At 55.2% G+C, this 17,266-nt stretch overlaps 1 protein-coding gene across 1 annotated transcript in view; it reads right to left on the bottom strand.

The window, feature by feature from the left end:
• Positions 1-13,496, bottom strand: part of RAMP1 (receptor activity modifying protein 1) — a 40,049-nt gene extending 26,553 nt beyond the window's left edge. The window contains exons 1-2 of the mRNA XM_043878300.1: positions 13,362-13,496; positions 4,116-4,254 (exon numbers count right to left, since the gene is read on the bottom strand). Of these exons, the coding sequence (XP_043734235.1) occupies positions 4,116-4,254; positions 13,362-13,413 (191 nt within the window). The 5' untranslated portion in view covers positions 13,414-13,496. The remainder of the gene's footprint in view (positions 1-4,115; positions 4,255-13,361) is intronic.
• Positions 13,497-17,266: the final 3,770 nt, after the last annotated feature.

The following is a 17,266-nucleotide window of genomic DNA, read 5'->3' as shown; positions in this document are numbered from 1 at the left end:
TGGGTCAGACCCCTGAGGAATCTGAGGCCCCCCAGGCATCCTCACACATGGAAGGACTGAGAGATGACCCCCAAGCCATTCTCAGGACAGAGGAGACAGAGGCCAAGTGGACTTAAATACAGGAGATCGTTCTTGATGATGCAGGGCGGGGCGGCAGGGGGGTCCCCTGCCTCACTCTCAGCAGAAAGGCCTTGAAAGCAAGTTAAGGAGCTCTGCCTCAGGGTTCCCCGGCGGTCAGTGGTTAAGAATCTGCCTGCCATTGCGGGGGACGTGGGTTTGATCCCTGCTCCCACATGCCATGGGGCAGTTAAGCCCGGGCACCACAACTACCGAGCCTGTGCTCTAGGGCCCACAAGCCACAGCCGCTGAAATCCAAGTGGCCTAGAGCCCACACGTTGCAGCAGGAGAAGCCACCACAATGAGAAGCCCGAGCCCGGCAACAAAGACCCAGCACAGCTATAAATAAAATAAAATAAAAATAAATTCCACCTTGAGGCTGCAAGCATCAGCTCTGTCCAAGACCTCCAGCCTCGGCCTGCCCCACAGGTTTTGGACTTTGTACACCCCACAATCATAAGCCACTTCCTTGAAATAAATAGGGTTATATATAGTCTTGCCCTACACCAAGGTTAAAGGCGGATTCACCCATGTTCTTTCTCTTCTTGGACTTACGTGGTTTCATTGGTTACGTCTCAATCCCTGATAGGAATATATGTGTATGTTTATGTTGGCCTCTGAACACCACTCTTTAATAAAAGGAACCAGGGCTCCCTGGAAAAATGGCTGATTCCAGGGCTGGGGCAGAAAACCCACAGAATGAGCCTGGAGAATCTCATGATGCCAGAAAGTCAGAGGATGAGGGGGGCAGGCCCAAAGGACATCAAAGTGACTTTAAAGGTACTGTAATCATCAAGTGAAAGTGTGAGTCGCTCAGTCGTGTCCGACTCTGTGACTCAAGCACTATAGCCCGCCAGGCGCCTCTGGCCATGGGATTCTCCAGGCAAGAATACTGGAGTGGGTTGCCGTGCCCTTCTCCAGGGAATCTTCCCAACCCACGGATCGAACTCTGGTCTCCTGAGTTGCATGCAGGCTCTTCACTGTCTGAGCCATGGGGGAAGCACAAACCGCCAAAGCTGGACAATTTAAGGAGCTTTGTGAGGGTGTTGGACCCGCCCAGATAACCATATAATCCCCCATTCCAAGGTCACCTGGTTAGCAACCTTAGTCCATCTGTGATTTACCTCCCCCCTGCCATGTAATGTAGAGGAAAACAATAGAATGGGAAAGGCTAGAGATCTCTTCAAGAAAATTAGAGATACCAACGGAACATTTCATGCAAAGATGGACACAATAAAGGATAGAAATGGTATGGACCTAACAGAAGCAGAAAATATTATGAAGAGGTGGCAAGAATACACAGAAGGACTACACAAAAAAGATCTTCATGACCCAGATAACCGCAATGGTGTAATCACTCACCTAGAGCCATACATCCTGGAATGTGAAGTCAAGTGGGCCATAGGAAGCACCACCACAAACAAAGCTAGTGGAGGTGATGGAATTTCAGTTGAGCTATTTCAAATCCTGAAAGATGATGCTGTGAAAGTGCTGCACTCAATATGACAGCAAATTTGGAAAACTCAGCAGCGGCCACAGGACTGGAAAAGGTCAGTTTTCATTCCAATTCCAAAGAAAGGCAATGCCAAAGAATGCTCAAACTACTGCACAATTGCACTCATCTCACACGCTAGCAAAGTAATGCTCAAAATTCTCCAAGCCCGGCTTCAACAGTACATGAACCATGGAATTCCAGATATTCAAGCTGGATTTAGAAAAGGCAGAGGAACCAGAGAATAAATTGCCAGCATCCATTGGATCATCAAAAAAGCAAGAGAGTTTGAGAAAAACATCTACTTCTGCTTTATTGACTATACCAAAGCCTTAGACTGTGTGGATCACAACAAACTGTGGAACATTCTTAAAGAGATGGGAATACCAGAACACCTGACCTGCCTCTTGAGAAACCTGTATGCAGGTCAAGAAGCAACAGTTAGAACCAGACATGGAAAAACCGTCTGGTTCCAAATTGGGAAAGGAGTACGTCAAGGCTGTTATGTTGTCACCCTGCTTATTTAACTTATATGCAGAGTACATCATGAGAAATGCTGGGCTGGATGAAGCACAAGCTGGAATCAAGATTGCCAGGAGAAATATCAATAACCTCAGATATGGAGATGATGCTACCCTTATGGCAGAAAGTGAAGAAGAACTAAAAAGCCTCTTGATGAAAGTGAAAGAAGAGAGTGAAAAAGTTGGCTTAAAACTCAACATTCAAAAAACTAAGTTCATGACATCTGGTCCCATCACTTCATGGCAAATAGATGGGGAAACAATGGAAACAGTGACAGACTTTAGTTTTTCGGGCACTGCAGATGATGACTGAAGCCGTGAAATTAAAAGATGCTTACTCCTTGGAAGAAAAGTTATGACCAACCTGGATAGCATATTAAAAAGCAGAGACATTACTTTGCTGACAAAGATCTGTTTAGTCAAAGCTATGGTTTTTCCAGTAGTCACATATGGATGTGAGAGTTGGACCATAAAGAAGGCTGAGCACAGAAGAACAGATGCTTTTGAACTGTGGTGTTGGAGAAGACTCTTGAGATTCCCTTGGACTGCAAGGCGATTCAACCAACCCATCCTAAAAGAAATCATTCCTGAATATTCATTGGAAGGGCTGGTGCTGAAGCTCCAATACTTTGGCCACCTGATGCGAAGAACTGACTCATTGGAAAAGACCCTGATGCTGGGAAAGATTGAAGGCAGGAGGAGAAGGGTTGACAGAGGATGAGATGGTTGGATGGCATCACCTACTCGATGGACATGATTTTGAGCAAACTCTGGGAGCTGGTGATGGACAAGGAGGCCTGGTGTGCTGCAGTCCATGGGGTCACAAAGAATAAGACACGACCGAGTGACTGAACTGAACACCATGCAATGTGACATATTCCCAGGTCTCACGTTAGGGCGCACACATCTCTAGGGGCCTTTATTCTGCCAACCAGCTCGCTAGCCCCAGCTGACTTGCTGAGAAGCTCTCACAATGGGGACTTCTGCCTCTTCCTCCTTCAATGGTCTTGATTTCCTTTTTAAATAAATAAATTTCCTAGCAACCTCACTCCCACCCCCCATGCCGAGTTCCAGCTGAATCATGCCTGGCTCAGCTGGGAGGATGGCAGACTCTGGGCCCGGTGATAATGACTTCTGTTTGCACTCTGACTACAGTCGGGAGCCTCCCGCGGCGGCTTCATTTCTAGGAACCTGTCACCACTGCTTCGTTCAGAATGTCACACTTGCGCTACCTCTTCTGCTAGGCCACTGGTTTGCAATCTGTCTACACAAACCACTTGCACAGAGCTGGGTGGTGGTGGGGGGAGCGCAGATCCCCAGGGACCCCTCAGCGTCTTCTCTGCATCTTAATAATGTGTGACCTTTCATTTAAACACAAATCCCTTAGAGAGGCAGGAGGCCCATTAGCCTGAAAAGCTGATTTTTAATAACCTGCATCCCCCTTTGATTTCTAACTCATGAGTGATTTCTCAGCTCAGAAAAGGAGACCCTGAAGGCCGTGGAGGAGGAGGACAGGGAGAAGGCCCTACCGGGGTGGCTGTCGCTGAGCCTCTGCTCAAACCCTGGAGGGACGTGCAGGCTTCACGTTAACTGCAGGAGGTTGAGGACCCCGTGCTCAGCTCCTGTGTCTCTGGGCCGGGCTGTAAACCGAGCGGCAGACCTTGTACTGAAGACATCGGAGCCCGGCCCAGAAACCCGCACACACACTGGGGACCCCGCGTGCCTGGCTGGGTCGTCCACCCCGCTGTGATCTCGGTGTTTGGAGGGTGTTTCTCTTTGCCTGTATTTGCCCACTGGAGCCCCCAAGGAAGCAGAAACACAGCCTAGGAAAACTCAGCCTTGAATATCGACCACAGACAAGCTGATTGCTGATATGGCTGCCCTAGAAGATGCAGGAGCCAGGCCTGGGTGGGGGGAGACCCCGACACCATCGAGGGACCCCTCTCACAGCACCCCCGCTGCCCCCCGGGACACGCCGGACTCACCTGATGGTCTTGCCCCAGTCGCACCACAGCGTCCTCCCGACGGCCTCCATGTGCGCCTGGAACTGGGGCAGGCAGGACTCCCGGAGGAGAGCACCGTAGTCGGCATGCTGGCAGGCGGTGGCCAGGCAGAGCTGGGTCACTGCAACGAGAGCCCCCGGACGGGTCATCCGCTCGGCTCGCCAGTCCAGCCTGCCCATCCCTGCGGGGTCAGGGGCTGGCTCCATCCTCTGCGGCCCACACCCGTCAGCATCGAGTGGCCCGTCCGACTCCGAGGTCCCCCCAGTGCCCTGGGGGGGGCGCCGCGATCCCTGGAGGGGGCGTCCAGGCTCCAGCGGATCATTGCTTTATCAGTCACTTCAGGGCCCAGCAAAGGCCCACCTGCTGATGGTGTGTCCGAGACCACCGTCTCCCTGCTCCAGAGCAGGGACTGCACGTCCTCTGGTCCGGGGGACACGGTCTGACATGCACACATCGTTTCGGCCTCACGCACCCCCAATCTGGTTCCTAAGCCTGCACTTCGCAGATGCGGAAACTGTGGCAGTGAGAACAGCCTGCCGGGACTGGATGCAGGCTGATCACGCACGAGGCCCCTGCACGTCTGCCCGGGAGGGAGGGGAGGAATCAGCCTGCCCCAGGGAGGCTGGCGAGCAGCACAGCGTCTTGGAGACCCCGGCCCCCTCTCCCACCAGCGTGTGCCGGCCCAGAGGACAGCTCGTGTCCTCTGGGTCTGGATGTTCATCGGCTAGAAACCAAGCTGACAAGCTGTCGCCTGAGCTCTTCCTACCCTTCCACTCGTGAGGACTAGGGAGAGGAACAGGTGGACAGTGGTGATGGCTCCAGGTAACAGAGCTGATGGGCTGTCCCAAACAAAGGCCAAGGGCAGACTGCCCTGGGGGCCGGGAGGGCAGCCGGGCACAGGGCCCCTGGCAAGCAGGGGAGCAGACCCTGTCTCTGTCCCCCCAGAGCCGGGGGGCATGTGGTGGCAGGGGGCCCCACCCTCCTCTCCAGGGTCCACGTGAGCCCCCAATTCCGTGTCACCCATCAGGGGCAGGAGACTAATGACTCCACCTATCTAAGTGATAGAGGCCAGGCCGGACACATCTTGTCAGGGGCCCGAGCTAACAAAGTGACAGTTCACAGCAATACAAGGACAACGCTGAGATTTGTTTGTTCAGTCGCTTAATCGTGTCTGACTCTGCGACCCCACAGACTGCCAGGGTCTGTGATTAACTCTGTGATTAATCACAAATAAAAAGCCAAACAACAGGCAGTCCACGGCACATGGAGCTAGAGGTGAAGCCGGAGGCAGGAGCTGTAAAAAGCCTCGGGCTTCACCTCATGGCTCAGGGGTAAAGAATCTGCCTGCAATGCGGGAGACCTGGGTTCAATTCCTGGGTTGGGATGATCCCCTGGAGAAGGGAAAGGCTACCTACTCCAGTATTCTGGCCTGGAGATTCCCACGGACTGTGTAGTCCCTGGGGTCGCGAAGAGTCAGACACGACTGAGCGACTTCTTCACTTCACTTCACCTGCCTGAGCGCCGAGGTGCCCAGTCCTGCACCCGCCGAGTGAAGGGTGCCCCTCTGTCCCCCAGATCTGGACACGCAGGCTGGGCACCTGGAAGCCAGTCAAGCAGGGAGGACCCGGGGGGTTTTCAGCCAGAGAAACCAGGAGTAATGGGAGGTGGGTGGGGGAGACGAGATGCTGGGAAGAGGAACCCTCTCCCACCTTGGAGGAGCCCCAGGAGAGGACCTGCAGGCTGGGCAGCAGGCCAGCCCACCCTGGGTGCCCTGGGATGGGCCCCCTGCTGGGTCCACCCCCGCGAAGCACTGCGCACCTGAGGACCAGCTGGGGGAAAGGGCTGCGCCCAACCCCGGCTCCATCCAGATGGCCCCCCGCCCCAGGGAAAGCCCACATGCGTGCACAGGTCGCTTGGGAGGGCTTAGACACTCACGGAGGCGCTCCAGCCGCCTTCTGAAGGCCCCAGCCCGGTGCCCCGCCCCCTCAGCACTCTGCACAACCACCGGGGCTAGGCCCCTGGACTGCCTTTCACCCCGCAAAGCCCAGACCCAGATGGGGCCCGTCCTCCTCCGCGGCCTCCTCCCCAAGGTCCCTGCGCCCGTCTCTCCCTCCAGGCCTCATTTAGGGCGGGCAGGGGGATTTTCCTTTCCTTTGGCCGCCTTCTGATCGCCCGTCACCCTCCCAGGTAGCCAGCGGCTCTGCGCGTTATTATTTGTCCAATGAACAAGCCCGCGCCCCCCGCCTTTAGCAGAGCGCACTCTGCGTGGGTTGCAGCGAGGCGCCTCGGAGCGTCCCCAGGAAGTCTGGAAGGGCGCTGGGCTCCCCTTCTGCGCTGGGAGGGCCGGGTTAGGGAGAAGGAAGACAAACGTGCATCTTCGTCAGGGAGCCGGGGGCAACCGAAAGCCAGGCGCAAATGTGGGTGCTGGAGGGGTCCCACAACGGTCCCCCACCATCGTCCCGGGCCTCAGGGGCCTCAGAGGTCACGTTCTAGCCCCCACTGTGGGTGCGAGGCCCGCTGGGCCTCGTCGTGGCCCGGCTCTGAGCTGGCCCACGGTCAGCCTCTCTGGGAGCCGCTGTCTGTGTCCCAAGGGTGGGCCCTCTGCTCCGTGGGGACAAAGTCTGCCCCTCACCACTACCCTTTCTTCCCTGCCCTGCAGGAGCCCAGAGCTGGTTCTCCCGGCCTTCTGACAACTGGAATGAGGTTGGGCAAGCTGCTTGGGTAAATCTGGAAACCAGGTTCATTTTTAAGCACGGGAGAAGGACGCTGGGTTTGTGGTTTTTTTTGTTTTTTTGTTTTTTTTTTTTTAATAAAAAATGAGCCTGATATAGTTTTTTTTCATTTCAAAGAGAGGCCACATCACAGCTTTAAAATGGAATACGCTGCCCAAAGTTTTAAAACCAGCTGTTTGAGACCAGATGGGTTCCATTCCTGGGTGACTGCGAGGTTAATCCTTCACAGCGCATGTCTTAAGAGGCCAAGGGTGAGGCTGCCGGGCAGACAGCAGCAAGTCGAGGCAGGATTTGCCCTCGCATCTGCATCCATCAGCTCAGGGGGGCTGGCTGGGGCTGGAGGGGCTCAGAGAAAGCACGGAGAATGCCCCTGGCCCCAGCAGGGAGATCGCCATGGCAACGGGCCTGGGGCCAGAAAGACAGGGTGGCCGGCGCCCCACGGGGGCCCTTGGGGCTTGGGGGCTTTCTAACTAGCGACAAGGGCCCAGGGGAGGGCCCGCCAGGTCTCTCTTCTAGCCTGTGCCCTTGGCCTGAGGCTGCACGCCTGCAGGACCGGCCCGTCTTGCTGCCGCTCATCCCACGCCGCGTTAGCGGAGACAGAGCGGCAGACCCGCACAGGCCTCCCAGGGCCGGGGTCATGGGTGGGGGCTAGCTGTGGGAAGGGCCCCTCCCTTGTTGGAGTAGCCAGCCGGGGAGCTGAGCTCAGAGCCTCCCCTGCAGAGCCTGTGGGCCTCCGGGCCCCGGCCCACCGCCCCCACCACCCGGGCTGGGCCGCCGGGCCCCGTCACCTCTGGGCCAGTTTCTTTCTCTGTGAAATGAGACCCTCCTGCACCAAGCGGGCCCACAGGGCTCGTTTCCAGAACTCGTGTCCACAGGGTCAGCCCCACGTGGCCCTCCCTGAGGGTGTGTGGTGTGGGCGGCCCTTAGCGACTCACAGGGCGTGGAGCCCCGAAGGGGTGGTGGGAGGGGGCAGGAAGGGGAGGCGACAGCGGCAGCTTTGGAGGTGGTGGGTACACATGCTCACAGTCTTGAGTCCACGTGGGTGCATACACATCCCAGGACCTTCTAAGTCACACACTTGAAGTGCATTGTTTATTCTATGCCAATTACTCCATTGAATTGAAGAAGTGAAGTCGCTCAGTCATGTCTGACTCTTTGCAACCCCATGAACTGTAGCCTACCAGGCTCCTCTGTCCATGGAATTCTCCAGGCAAGAGTACTGGGGTGGGTAGCCATTCCCTTCTCCAGGGGGTCTTCCCAACCCAGGGATTGAACCTGGGTCTCCTGCATTGCAGGCAGACTCCTTAACCGTCTGAGCCACGAGGGAAGTCACTCCTCAATTAAAATCAGTAAATCTGAGGTAAATCGAGAGCTGGTGATCTGAGTGCTGTGGTTACAGCTGATCATGCTGCCTTCTGCTCTTCCGTATTTTCTATGGGTTAAGGAATGGGGTTGCTAAAGCGCCGCCTCTATACTGCCTGGACCTTCTCCTAATAGCTGCGGGAAAAGCCTTGCTCTGAGTGCTCCAGCTGAATCACCTTCTCTCCAAGCTGGGTCCAGCACAGTGGGAACCACCCACTCCCAGGACTCCTCTGGTTACAGACACTTGGGAGCCAAATGCCCAGGAAGCTACCTGCCTGGCCAGTCACTAAATGCCCCAGAGGATGACGTAAACAGCACTTGGTTTGAATATGTTACCTTTAGCCTTTCTCCGTCTACTCTGGAAAAAGAAAACAAGAACCCAAAAGACAAAATGAAAAAAAAAAATATACACTCTGTGTGACAAGTGAAAACTCCTACTCAACCTTCAAGGCCCGGTGAACCATCACCTCCTCCGCCCTGCCCAGCACAGGGCCCTATCCGACTGTGCATTGCGCCATCTTCTAACTGCTACCAGGAACCCTTCAACAGCCAACCACGAAAGGGGAGGGGAATTCAGAGCCTGTGCCTCCTGCTTACTTAGCGGCCTGCCTCAGCAGATCAGCTGGGAGACTCCTCACTCCCGGCCAGGGACGGCTCTCTCAACGTTCCAGGTCTGTTCTGGCTTCTCGAAAGCCCCTTGCAGGCCTGGCACCATGTGACCCTACTGTTAGGTACCAGGGGGAAGTCACCAGGAGGAGGGAGTGCTTCCCTCATCTGCTCTTCTACCCAGCCCACAGCATCCTTCCGCACAGACCCTGGAATCTGCTCGAGGCAGTAATGCCACCTGCAGAGGGGCCAACCTCTGTTACCTCACCACGCCTTTGCCTTTCAGGCCTCTTCCCCCAAAACATGAGGTTTGCTACTGTTGCTGTTCAGTCCCTCAGTCGTTTCTGACTCTTTACAACCCCATGGACTGTAGCACGCCAGGGCTCCCTGTCCATCACCAACTCCTGGAGCTTACTCAGACTCATGTCGATGAGTCGGTGATGCCATCCAACCATCTTATCCTCTGTCGTCCCCTTCTCCTCCCGCCTTCAATCTTTCTCAGCATCAGGGTCTTTTCCAATGAGTCAGTTCTTCACATCAGGTGGCCAAAGTATGCTGAGTTTCAACTTCAGCATCAGTCCTTCCACTGAATATTCAGGACTGATCTCCCTTAGGATGGACTGGTTGGATCTCCTTGCAGTCCAAGGGACTCTCAAGAGTCTTCTCCAACACCACAGCTCAAAACCATCAATTCTTCACCGCTCGGGCTTTATGGTCCAGCTCTCAAGTCTGCTATCTGATTCATGAACTGCTTTCGTTCCAGTTGACAGTGGGCTGGAGTGTGTGACTGTGAGGCAGGCGTTATCACCGGGTCATTTGCCGGGTAAACTGCTGTCTTTGATCCTCCCAGGTGAGGTCTGGCTTAGGAGAATCCTTGCTAGTGATCCTCTCGGCTGTGGGGGTGCAGAGTCCTGGAAGCACACACAGGTGGGGGCTGCCTAGGTGGATGCAGGGGGCGGCCTATGGTCCCTGGTCCCACAGAAATCAACGGAGAACTCCGCCCGGTGGGAGGGGGGTGGGATCGCAGAGGAACGTGAAAGAGACACTGGGAGGCCTAATGAGGAGGAAATAAGGGCGGGCTGGCTGTGATGAGACGCCTGGGTCCCCTGCTCCCCTGCCGAGACTTGGCCACGGACCCTGCTTCAGTGAAGCTGCTCAGAATCCGTGTTTCGAATGATCACTGAAGTGATGTCTTTCGATGTCAAAGAAAATACTAACATAAAACAATCTTAGGGAAATTTTTTTGTTTTTTCTCCATGGACAACAATACCGTCATTATGTCACCAAGAATAAGCTCTTGTTTAGCTTGGGAGCCTCCTCTCACTGCTGTGTTGACATAACCCTCCTGGCCAAGAACAGATGCATTCTCTAGAAACGTTACCCAGCCCCAAGGTCATTCATCCTGGAGCGGGGAAGGGCTGGTGCCCGGGACATCCCTGTGGGCGCTCCATGGGAGGGGGGAGGGGGCTGGGGGGACAGGGCAGAGCCCCAGCAGCTTCCTGTGGTCTCCACGTGCCAGGGGGAAGCTGCAGAGCAGGGGCAGGTGGGTGGGGGGGCACACAGGGTCAGCGGGGGTTCCGCCCCTCCCCCGGCCCCGCCCCAGGCTCCCCATCTCCTCCTCAGGTCTCCCCTGAGTCCCCAGCAGAAAGAGAGGTTCTCGGGCAGGGATCTCGAAGCCCCTCAACCCCGCCCCAGCGTGTGCCCACCATGCATCCACCACCCAGGCCCACCACCCTGCAAGGCACGCATCTGACTCAGATGTGACGGGGTCACGGGCTGGAAACGTTCACCTCTCGGGCTCACTCGGGAGAGGTCTGTCTGTGTGTCTGTCTTGGAGAGGTGCTCTGCCCGGCCCCCCTGGGGCCCCTGCGGCTCCCAGGATGGAACCTGGATGCACGGCCCCCACGTCCAGCTGAGAGGACAAAACAAAGCGTTGGGCCTGCATCCCGGGTCCCTCCCCGAGACCGTCCCGGAGGCAGGCGGCCCTCGGGAAAGATGAGCTCCGGGCCTGAAGGCGGCCAAGCCGGAGGGGCTGCCCTGCCGACGGCTCAGCGTCTTCACTGGAATTCAGGTCACTCGGGGCGCCGCCATCGCACACTCTGCCAGGCGCCGTTTCTGAGGAGAAGCTGCGCGATTGCTTCATCCTGGGGGAAAAGCAGGAGGAACCGACCTCCCCCAGCTAGCTATTTGCCCTGAGTAAGGATTTCTCCTAAAACTCTCCCTTGACGTGTGGTTACCGCTGCTTCCGACGTGGGCATAAACGTCTCTCAACAGCCCTGGCCTGGCACTGACCATGTGCACACCAATGGGCATGCACCTGTGGACGGAAGACGGATGCCCAGAAACGTCTCCCTGCCACTACACACACAGAAAGGGTGAACAGACACTGCGGACTCCAGGATTAGAGCCGCCTCCGGACTGAAAGCAGCATGGTGATCCGAAGCAGTCACGCGGACTGCATTTCCTGTGGTGTCCTGGTCGGTCCCAAGCAGCTACCCTTGTATTTATATGAAGTCACATATTTCAATAAACAGTGTTAGTCACCCAGCGTCTGACTCTGTGCGACCCCACGGACTGTAGCCCGCCAGGCTCCTCTGTCCACGGGATTCTCCAGGCAAGGACAGTGGAGTAGGTGGCCATTCCCTCCTCCAGGGGATCTTCCCGACCCAGGGACAGGGCAGTCTTGCAAGAAGCACCCCCTCCCCCAGACGCCGGGGGAGATGCGTGTTTCCCAGGACAGATGACGGAGGAGTTCATACAGGCCAACGTCGGCCAGCACTGTCGAGTGAAGGTGGGCGTGTAGAAACAGGAGCTTACAACGAAGTCATCATACACAGACTCTGGCTCCTCTGGAAATGTCCTTCTTTTCTGACTGATGAAAAATAAGAAATTCCACCTTGCTATTCTGGGTAGCAAAATCTTCATCACCAAGGGGCTCTAGCTCACACTACCCCTTGGAAAGAAAAACATGTGCTCTCCTAATTCTTCTGATTACTGCTGGGCTCCAATGACACTAATTAGCTGATAACCTCATAAAGCTGTGTTTCTTCTTCCATGATATAACATTAGCCAGACCTCTCAGAATGTTAGGGTTCCAGGACTTTGACCTTCCACCAGAACATGTATTATTTTCTTGGTAAACAAGGAAGGTCTTTAATATGTGATCATGATAAAGTGTTTTATTTATACAAGCTTTAGAGGGTGCAGCTTTTGGACAGCAGGAATGAGAATTTGTTTATTTATGCTTAGGAAACTGACTCAGCCCAGCTCTCTACCTTGCTGAAAGAGAAATGCTCATTTCTTAAGAAACTAAAACAGTACGTTCCAGGTCAAACCCACAGATCCTAATGCAAAAGAAGAGAATAATATTATAAGATTCTGCTTTTCATATAACTTCAGCAAAAATGCTTAAGTGGCAGGATCAGCTTTCAGAGTACATTCTGTTGAAGTAGATGCTAAGGGTTTTCGGCAGATACAGCACTCCTTGGTGAGGTGTGGGAACTGGAGGCCTGGAGTGGCAGCCTCCCGCCTCCCAGACAAGCCCCGCAGCCCTTGGCTGCCTCTTGAGCAGCTACGCAGTGTGGGGTCCCCCTTCCCCAAGGGCGGCATCACTGCTCAGCGGCCAAGACACAGTTACCAAGAAGAACCGTGGGGGCCTCCCTGGGCCACTGGATTCTTCCACTTTACATGACTGATTTGGTTATTAAAAGGTAACTAAATACACGAAATTAATACAATAGTTGAGGCAGTTCAGGAAGGTTGCTTAGCATTTTATGAAAACATTGGGAAGAGGGAACTGAAGAGGACAATTATTGCTAAATTTTGCTAAGTCAGGTGCAGGTTCCTGCCACCCTTGTATCTCAGAGCATAAAGCCAGGCGCGTTCCGCCACCTCCCCAAGAGTCCCTCTCTGGACTGCTACTAGCCACACATACACACAGACACAGACAGACACACACACACACACACACACACACACACACACACGCAAGTCAACGCACACCCACCCACCCACAGAGTGGCAAGTCAACACACATCCACCCACACACAGAGTGGCAAGTCAACGCGCATGCACACACACACACACACACACACGCAAGACAACGCACACCCACCCACACACACAGTGGCAAGTCAACACACACCCACACACACACCCACACCCACACACCCACCCACACCCCTGTGGAAATGCCCCGAAGAGAACTGCCGGCCTCCTTTCTGCAAAGGAGGCTTATCTACAAATCAGCAACTGTTGGCTGTGAATGAGTCGATTTTCAGTTTTAGACAGTTTTCTAGGTAAATGGTGCGTGGTTCTGATTCTGGGACCTGAAACGGCCCGCAGCGGGGGGCCAAGGTGCACGAGGGCGGTCACGGCTTCCTCCGGAACCTGAGCGCCCGGCGGCGGCCGGGGAAGCGCCCGCGCCCCGCGCCCCCGCGACGCCGCAGAAGCCGCCCCTTCCCCGGAGGGAGGCGCCCTCCGCCCGCGGCCGCGTCCCGAGCCGGAGCCGGGACCCCAGCCTACTCACCCAGGAGCAGCCAGAGGCCGCGGCACGGGAGGCCGCGCAGGCCCGGGGCCATGGCCGCAGCCGAGCCGAGTCCAGCCGCCCGCCGCGCGCCCCGCTGAGCACTGAGCACGCCGGCCGGCGCACCGGGGGCGGGGGCGGCAGCGGAGCGGCGGGAGGCGGCGGCCGCGGGGCCCGGCCCACTGCGGCCTGCGGCGGGTGGAGGGGGGCCCTCGCGGGGATGGGGGCCGCAGCAGGCGAGCCGGGCTGGCCAGCACCTGCCGGCCAGGGCGCGGGGGCAGACGCTGCACCAGCGATACGGCCCGGTCCGCGGGGCGCGGGGGCTTTGCCCGAGAAGAAGCCGTGCGCAATGTCTCCAGGACCCTACCCAGGGGACCCCACGCTCCGGCGGCGACCTCGGTCGAGGCAGGGATGCTCCTGAAGTGTTGGCCAAACAAACAGACAACTTGTTTAACTGGGGCGGCTCGTCTCGACAGGGCCTCTCGATGCCAACCCGGGCGCCCTCTCTCCTTCGCTCTGTGGGTTACAACCGCTCTACCTCGGGGGTCTACTTTGCAGAATACCAAGGCCACCCTGGCCCATCCGCCTCGCCCGAGGTGCAGGCACTGGGTTTTCTGAGAGGACAAAACCAGCCCTGACGCTTGGAGACATTCAGAGTAACCAAAAAAAAGCACCCACAGGTCCAGCGAGGAGCTGGAATGGAGCTGGAATGACGGGAATGGGGAGGTGTGGGTGCAGGGGAGGAGGTGCCTGGCAGGCATGTGTAGGTCCTGGGCTAGCGGGAGGAGGGCTCCTGGGGGTACAGAAAGGTGGCCCTTGTGGACTTCTTGCCTGACATAGGGGTGTGAAAGGAGGCTGGGAGGGCCTTTCTGACTCTGAACTGGTAGGAAGAGAAGGGCTCCCTGGGGGGGACACATGAGAGCTCTGGGAATCCGGGGAAGTGCAGGTTACCCGCATGCTTCCCCCTGACCCAGGAGGCATCAGCCGGGCCTAGCTGAGCTGACCTGGGCTCTCTGAGCTCTGCTGTTGGCTGTGCTTCACTTTGCAGAGGTTCCTGCTTCTAACAGCCTATTCTGAGAACTCTCAGCAATTGAATACATTTATGCTCATGCTAAGGAATCAACCACTGCCCTTGGGAGGAGCAGGAATCACACCTTTGTGACCAAAGCTTCTGACGCCTAGCAGAGTGCCTAGTGCAGAGTTCTGTGGTCAGTCCGTGTGTACCAACTCAACATACCCCTCTGCTGACAGCTCTGTGAACAGGCAGCAGCTGACAGCCGGCCGGGCGGGAGGCACCGAGGACCTGTGTGCCTACGGCCTGGAGCCCGAGGGGCCTGTGTCCCATGGGGGGAGAGCATGCGCTCGCTCAAGCCAAGCCCCTCTTCCCCAAACTTAGGAAGATACACCCCAGCACATGGCCTGGCCTCCCTCTCTTTATTCATTTAAGAGACAGATGAGTCCCAACTACATGTTAAGACTTTGCTGGGTAAACAAGGCAGGTGGTTCTGCCCTTCAGTTGGTGAGTCCAGTGAGGCGCCTGCAAAAATCTCAGTAACACAGGAACCACAGGCCTGGGCCTGATGTGGCTGGCTCAGCGGCAGTGTGAGAAGCCTTGAAGGCTGGGCGGGCGAGTGTATGAGAAGGCTGCAGGCCAGAGTGAAGAGCCTGCTGGGAAAGGCACAACTGAGGGGTGGGTGGGAGTGGGGGTAATAAGTGAGGTCCCAACCCCTCCCTGTGAAGCGCGGGATCTCTGCTCTCTCAGACTCCCCCTCCACTCACCCTTTCCCCCGTGGCTTGTGGACCTCTCTGCATCTGCTTATGGTTGGGCTCTTTCTTCATTACCCAAGGCACCTGGGACCCCTCTCCTTTCACTGTTGGGGTCGGCAGGAGGCAGGGTCTGGGTGGGAAGCCCTCTGCCATTTCTCCTCTCCATTTTCTCATGCTCCCCACGCTGACAGATACATGTACCTGACAAGACAGAGTGTATTTCTCAAGTCTGTGGACTTAGGAAGCTCACAATTCTCTTGGGAATGCCATAGTTGGGGGTGTACCCACTATGGCACTTTCTCCCCTAATGGTTTTATCTGCACTTGGGTCTGGGTAAGAGATGCCCCAGTAATTACTGTGGGTTTTCCCTTTGGCAGAGGTAGGGAAGTGGGACAAACTCTCATGTCTTTATACCTATGATATCCTAAGAGTTGCCAATTTTGCCCCAGTCACATTTCTTGCTGGTAGCATGGACAGTCCTCTCCCTGGGCACCTCCATCTGCATGAGTGTTAGGTTAAGCAATGGAAGAGTTGAGAAGATGGCCAAATGCTTTACTGTATGCACAGCAGGGTTAAAGACACAATCTAGACAGATCAACAAGACCTGGTCAACATGACTAAAAATTCAAAGTTAAAAGAAGACTTCAGCTTCCATCCATGATGAAGTAACAGGGACTGGATTCACCTTCCCCGCTTAAACTAAAACGTTGGACAAAACAGATCAAGGAACAGTTGTCACCCGGGACTGCCAGACAGAGGCCCCGAGAGCAGGGAAACAAGTGAGGCAAGCCGTATGACCGCTCACTGTCCGCAGTTTCCAGCCACAGTCTAGGGGCTCCCAGGGTTGGGCGGGGGGGGCAAGGCAGCTGGAGCTAGCAGGCTGCCAGAGTACCAGAGAGGAGAGAGCTGCACAGAGAAAGCTGCAGCTGAATACTGATCAGAGTATGCATGTAAGGACAGTATCTGAGGCAGGAAAACAAACCCCTGGCCAGGAGCAGGTTAGAACAATCTCTCAGAGCTCAGGCAGGGCCTGGAAAAGCTCCAGCTCCACCAACCATAGTGAAAAACCCAGAGATAAGTACCAGAGTAGTGAGAATTACTGCCTTTAGAGTCGGAAAAAAAAAAAAAAAAACTATAAAGGCTGCCCTGGGGCCACCTGACAAGGCTTCAAAGCAAGAACTGACTAGATCTAATAAACTCTAAGTAACTACTACATCTCAGAACAAAGACTTAAGAGAACAAAACAGCAAAGAACCATGAGACAACTTCAAGTGGCTTAATATATGTGCAGCTGGAGTTCAGACAAATATGTGACATACTGTGTAAAAATCTTGATAAATCTATAAATTCAAGAATATCAACAAACCCCAAGAACAAGAATGAAGAAATATACATCAAAGCACATCACAATCAAATTGCTTACAACCAGTAATAAAGAGAAAAGCTTTATTAAAGCGACTGGAGGAAAACTATGTTATGTACAGAGGAGCAGAGATAACGGCAACAGCAGGGTTCTCGTGGGAAACGATGCGACCCAGACAGGATGGAGCAACACTAGCGAGCAGAGAGAAAGCACATCCCGTGCTCTACAGACAGCTTTTCCGTCGTCTGCTGATACAGGGCAAGGTTTTGCTGGAGCCCCCACGCCCAGGGTGGCAGTTGAGGTGGCGCTCTAGTCGTCCTCAGTGAGGGCTGAGCGTCCCAAAGGCGTGCTTGTAAGCAGCGACAGCGCCACCCTGTGGCTTGCTCACACAGCACAACTGTTGGACACACATGAAACATAACCAGCTGCATCGTGGGAGCACTCAGCGTCATCAAGTTTGGGCATTCAAACCTCAACACTGCTGTGTGCCTATTTCCCAGTTCTCAGTGAGCACTGTAACCATTCCTGCGAACTCAGGAGTGTGTGTATGTGGAGGTGGAGGGGTGGTAGGGTGGGGGAGGAAAGGAGGGAGAAGAGGAGAGAAAAGAGGAGAGAAAGAGAAAATGGGAAGAAAGCAAAGGCTTTTGATCCAGTTAAATCTGAATTATTTTCTGGAGGTGTCAATTACGTGAGTTAAATTTTACTTTTTTGTGTGCTTTGGCTAGTTTGAGTTGTATTTCTGTCATCTGTAATCAGCTGCCCGCGAGTAACATACTAA

This window comes from Cervus elaphus, chromosome 20 (assembly GCF_910594005.1).
Source record: "Cervus elaphus chromosome 20, mCerEla1.1, whole genome shotgun sequence".
Lineage (NCBI taxonomy): Eukaryota > Metazoa > Chordata > Mammalia > Artiodactyla > Cervidae > Cervus > Cervus elaphus.
Note: the sequence above shows the minus strand (reverse complement) of the source record. Positions and strands in the feature narration are given on the sequence as shown.